Source organism: Bison bison, unplaced genomic scaffold, assembly GCF_000754665.1.
Source record: "Bison bison bison isolate TAMUID 2011002044 unplaced genomic scaffold, Bison_UMD1.0 scf7180017864492, whole genome shotgun sequence".
In the NCBI taxonomy this organism is placed as follows: Eukaryota; Metazoa; Chordata; class Mammalia; order Artiodactyla; family Bovidae; genus Bison; species Bison bison.
In genome coordinates this window covers 5,805,368-5,811,276 of record NW_011495051.1, presented here as the reverse complement: position 1 = coordinate 5,811,276, position 5,909 = coordinate 5,805,368, and the positions used below count along the sequence as shown (strand labels likewise).

Genomic DNA, 5,909 nt, shown 5'->3' with positions numbered 1-5,909 from the left:
ATGAATATTTCAGAATGTTGTCAGTAGTGGCAGCTGGAGCGATGGGCCAGAAGGCCTTGGGTGTGTGTGGCACACCAGCATTCTAGTTGCTTGAATTAAAACTAGACTATAGGAGTCAGCCCACACCCTCAGGTAGCTTCTCAGCTGGAAGGAGGAGGAAGAGGTTGTCGATCAAGGTGGCTGTTCAAAGTGTGACCTTGGGGATCACTGGTTGAAATTCTCTACTATCTTGGGTTGTCCTGCAGCTAGCTGAACCTCCCTGCCTCTGTTTTCTCATCGGGCAAATGGGAACATTGAGGACTATGGGCCTGGTGGGCAGCTGTGCAGATTCAACGAGGTGAAGCTTGTCAAGCGGAAACACTAGCCTCTCTCCCCATCGCCAGTGGCAGCAGCAGCCTTAAGCTGGCCAATCCCACAGGCTCGGGACACAGGGCCAGGAGGAAGGGCTGGAGGAGCCAGCTTTTGCAATCTGCACCAACTGCTCTGGCCTCCCTGCTCCTGGGTGGTGATGAGCAGAGCCCCAGACTGGAGACAACAATGAAACAGCCACTTCCTTCCTCTCCGGGGTCCTGTGTGCTGTGGTTGCCAGCCGGTGGTGAGGTGAAGCTGCTGTGGCAGTGGCTGCTGGAGCTGCCCTCAGCCCTTGGCCCCACCCTGGCCCCCTGATGTGCCCTTGGAGCCTGGGTCTTGCTCTGTGGGGCTCTGGGGACACACCCTGTGTCTCTACCCCACGCAAACAACATTCTCACCTCCAACAGCTCTCAGGTCTCCCCCTCCCTTGGGAGGGGTGTCTCAGGCTCTTTGACCCTAACCAGAGGCCATTCTCCAACATCTGGGGATCCTTGTCCTTCTAGAATCTTTTTCCTTCACCCTTTTTTGGCCTCCAGCCTTTTCTGTCCATCCCTGTGACTGCTGCCCCTGGATCAAGCAGCCACATTACTGGCCTCCCAGCTTCATATCTGTACTTTCAAAACAACCACCATTACCCTCATGTCACCACCATTATCAACTGAGGACAACCAATTGCTGCCTTTACCTGCCCCTGAGCCGAAGTCGAACAGAAACTGCTGATAACCTTAATGCCAGCTAATATAAAGCAGAAGTACGAAAGATTCCACCACCCATTTCCTTACCATCACTCATCACCATCAGCACGCATTACCACCGGCACCAACAACCCATAATAACCAATCACCATGGACAATAACAACCACGATCACAATAGTAGCCATCAACAAACACAGGTAACCTACCACCACTGAAGCAGTCGTGGTTGTCTAGTCACTAAATCGTAACTAGTAGTCACAGACTCTTCTGTGACCCCCTGTGGACTGTAGCCTGCCAGGCTCCTCTGTAAACGGGATTTTCCAGGCAAGAATACTGGAGTGGGTTGCTATTTCCTTCTCTAGGGGATCTCCCAGACCCAGGGATCAAATGCAGTGTTCTGTGTTGGCAGACAGATCCTTTACCACTGAGCCACCTAGGAAGTTCAGCCTTCAATCGTACCCCTTTCCAAACCAACAGTGCATCACTGCCAGTCCCAAGACAGTCACCCAGATCATCAATGAATGACCAACAGCAAACGAACATCACTGTCACCACCCAACTTCAAACGATGACCAGCTGCCATTATTCTAGAGATCAACCCTCCAGCGGAAAACAAGCAACCACCAGCCACCAATATTGAACACTAGCTGGCACTAAAAGCAGCCATCACTGCCACCACCACACCACCAACATGGGACAACGGACAGCAATGACCACCATCATGAACAATGACATCAACAGCCCAATTCTTCTACAGGAACCAAGAATGAAGCCACATCCATCCATCACCATGGCTAACTCCCACCGTGAATATGGCTTCTGCGGTGTATGGAGCACATTATGTGCTCTGTGAAGCACTTGACGAACATCATTTCACTGAATCTTTCAACACCTCTTTCTGGCATCCAGCATTCCTCCAGAAAGATGTCAGCACCTCTAGACAGAGGTATTGACCTAATGGATAAATTCCACTCTTTTTTTTTTTTTAATTCATGATCCTCTTGGGTGAGTTTCTCCCTTCCCAGACCCAGTTGGCCAAGCAGATCATTGACTCAGCATTTCACATGGTTTCCTTGGGAGGGGTTGCTTTTCTCTGAAGTAGCAAATTATTTCCTGTGCTTCTTTGATCAAGGAGTCTTCCTGGCCTGGCTCCGTCTTGGAAGGGCTTCTGTCTCAAGCCCAGGGCTCTAGTTGATGGTTTGCTTGCCGGTTAACCAGAGGGGTCCGTGGCCTGTGGTGCCCCATTTATCACTGGCTTTCTGAAATAGGGTGATCTCACAACCCCTGCCTCCACATTGCGGCAACTGCCAGCAACTCAGCAGTTGTCACTTTTAGCTCTGTGACTGACCCCAGCCACACGCCCTCATGGACAGATTGACAAAAAATGAAAGCTGAAGTGGCTTGCAGAGCCAAGGAACTTTGGCTGCGGGGGACGGAGGTGTGACATTTATAGCCAGCCAAGTCTCCTCTTCATGCGTGTGACATGATGCTACTGGATCTAGACCGAGGACCATGACCATCTCCACAGCCTTATCACCACAGTCATCATCAGACCTCAGTCTCAGCAGGTGGTGAGGCTTCTGGGTGTAGTGTTTTTTCCCTGCTGCCCTCCAGCAGAAGGAACCCGTGGTGGTGTGGAAGGTTTCATCTCACCCATTCCCGCTTCTGTGATGACTACTGCCAAACCACCCTGTCACCCACACTGGGATGCCGGCATGCCACCATCATGGCAACCCACCACCCATTTGACCCAGCTTTCTCTCCCAACTCTGGTGGACTCACAGAGGCTGGATCCCAAGACCCTCTGAAGGTTCCAATGGAGAGGAGCCCCCAGACACCTTCCACATCCTGAGAGACTTCCAAATATGACGTGTGGGAACTGAGACCCGCAGAGGGGGAAGTGACTGGCCCAAGGCCACACGGAGATGAGGCACCAAACTCGACTAGGAACTGGGTTCCCCACGCCCCAGAAAAGGGGTTTGTCCCTGCACCTGCAGGCACTGTGTGAGCCTTCAAAACCACCTTCTGTCCTCCGGTTACTGCTCCATCCTTGGTGCCCCATCCCCACCCTGGCATCTTGTCCACCATCCAGTGGGAGCTTGGTGCCCGGTGTGGGATGCTTGGAGCACCTGAGCTGTACTGCAGAATCCCAAAGGGTCTGCTGTGCCCGTTCCCATGGCCCCACTTTCTGGTGGTGGCCTCTAGGCACTTCCATCTGACTGGTGCCCCCGACTGCTGCACTTCAGGGCCCACCCTGAATGACTTACCATGGTAGGGGCTGGTGTCTGGGTCCCTGGGGAGGTGCCTGGAGGGGTCGTGGAAGGGGTGCAGGCTCAGGAAGCTCCTGGGGGCGGCTCGGGCATGGCCCTGCTCCTGCTCCTCCGGCAGACTCCCGGCCCTAGTTCCTCTTACAACAGCCCCCTTCTCACTTCCTTTGGCGGGAGGGGCCCGCGGCTACCGGGGAGGGAAGCTGAGCCTGGGGGCGGGGAGAGCGCCCAGACTGGCCCGAGGGAGCTGCTGGTCTGGAGCCCAGAGCCCGAAGGGAGAGGTTAAGGATGGAAGGCAGCAGCTGCCAGACCCCAGGAAACCGAGTCTCCAACTCCCTCGCGCCCCCCGCCCCGCCCCGCCCCCCGCGGGACGCGGCTGCAGCAGGCGGGACAAGGATCCGTTGGCTGCGGACTGATTGCTCTGTCCTGGGCTGCTTAGGAGTCTTCCAGACCCACTTGAGATGTGTGTCTGCTCTGGGCATCCCTGGGCAAACTCTCACTTCCGAAGCCGCTTCCGCTGGTCCTTCTTCCAGGAGGGACCTTGGGAATCAGGTGCGTTTCTGCCAGGGGAGTGGAGGGTCCCGAGAGCCAGGGGCATTTGGAAGGTCCCAGACTTTGAATGTTACGTCTAGAATTAATGACTGCACCCGCCGCCCCAGCTCTCTTCATTTTCTCATCCTAAAACGGCGGCGGTGGGGCTGGGGATCCTGCCGGGAGCGCCTGGCGCGCACATCAGTATTAGTCGCTCAGTCGTGTCTTTGTGACCCCATGGACTGTAGCCCGCCAGGCCTCTCTGTCCATGGGATTTCCCAGGCAAGAACACTGGAGTGTGTTGCCATGCCTTCCTCCAGGGGATCTTCCCAACGCAGGGATCGAACCCGGGTCTCCAGCATTGCCGTCAGATTCTTGACCGTCTGAGCCACCAAGGAAGCACATGACATCCATCAAATGATGGCCCATCTTCTGATGTTTGGGAGACCAGTAGGCCGTGTGCTGGTCTCCTCCTGACGTTTGAGGAAATGGCATTTCCCAGAGGCTGTCGTCTGCCACACACAGTGGGGAAGTGGCGGAGGCAGAAACAGACCCTGGGAGAGCCTGGCAGGAAGGCCTGCACACCCGGGTATCCCCGCGCTCCAGGCCACACACCGCATCCTGCGCGGAGACTGGAGTGCCGCGGCGCCCCCTAGTGGCCACATCTGGGGAGCAGCCCGTTTCTCAACCGACGGGCTTGGTGCCTGCAAACCTCAGCAATGTCTCCAGGGCACTAGAAGTGAACAGTCAGGTCGACACCCCCGCCCCCACCTTGTTGAGGGCGTCAGGGGAGGCTTCTGGGAGGAGGCGACTTTTTTTGCTGAGACCGCGAAGTGAGCTGGAGTTAACCAGGTGAAGGGGGAACGGGAGGGTACACCTGGCAGAGGAAAACAGCTCTAGCAAAGGCCTTAAGATGGGAAGATGGGGACTCTGAGGAAATTTCAGGAGTCCAGGGCGGCTGGAGATGGCAGAGTGACAGGGAGTGTGGTGGCTGGGGTAACAGGTGCCAGATTGCGTTGCTTTGAGAGTCTCTAAGAGACGCTGTATTAAAAAAAAAAAAAAAAAGATTATTTTAGGTTCTGTTGGGTCTTCTTTGCTGCACCCTGCTTCCTCTAGTTGCGGCGAGTGGGGGCTATTCTTCCTTATTGCGTGTGGGCTTGTCATTGCGGTAGCTTCTCTTGCAGAGTATGGGGCTGGTCCGCTTCTGTAGTTGCAGCACACAGACTCTAGCCCGGGCTCAGGAATTGTGGTGCACGGGGTTAGTTGGCCCACGGGCATGTGTAATCTTCCCGGACCAGGGATCTAACCTGTGTCCCCTGCATTGGCAGGCGGACGCTCAACTACTGGACCACCAAGGAAGTCCAAGAAGCAACTGTATTTTTGACCTAAGGTTACTGGGCTCTAGTCTGTATTGGTACAAGTCCCCTTTGGGCTGTTGGGGCCGACCTGTGAGGGGGTGTGGCCGCTTCCAGGGCGGGGGGATAATTGGATGGGACCCATTCGCGCGCGCGCGCGCGCGCGCACACACACACACACACACACACAGTCGGGCACAGAAATCTACACAAGACAGAACTTTATTGATGTAGGGCTTCCTGGTGAGGGGGTGTGTGGGCCCCAGGGCAGGGCCTGTAGCACCATCATGGGGGTAGCCTGGATGACGGGGTCCCCCTGGGGCAGGTAAGGCAGAGAATGGGGTGGGTCTTCCCAGCTCTGCCTCCCGCTTCTAGCTGGTCTGGTTGGGGGCAGGGTGTCAGGGAGGTGGTGCTAATCCCCTCCCCCATAGCGGACATAGATTCCCCCCCCAGCTCAGAGTGGAGGGGCAGGGCAGTGCTGGGGGGGGCAGGGCACCGGCTGACCCCCTCCCCACCCCCACTCTTCACAGTACATATTCCGATCAAAGGCGGGTGTTGTGTAGGGGGGGCTCCCTAAAGGTGGGTGGCAAGAGTTCTAGGGAGAGCAACTGTTCCAACTCAAGCTCACCCTGGAGGGGGTGGTCTCTCTGTGAACTGGGAGGTGCGCAGAGGAGGGGCCGTGGGCGTGGCCAGCCCCTCTCCATTTCCT

General features: G+C 56.1%; 1 protein-coding gene across 1 annotated transcript in view; it reads right to left on the bottom strand.

The window, feature by feature from the left end:
• The window catches only part of MYO1F (myosin IF), a 38,003-nt gene extending 34,534 nt beyond the window's left edge, over positions 1–3,469 (bottom strand). The window contains exon 1 of the mRNA XM_010828258.1: positions 3,315–3,469. Coding sequence (XP_010826560.1) covers positions 3,315–3,317 — 3 coding nt within the window. The 5' untranslated portion in view covers positions 3,318–3,469. The remainder of the gene's footprint in view (positions 1–3,314) is intronic.
• Between the last annotated feature and the right edge of the window lie 2,440 nt (positions 3,470–5,909).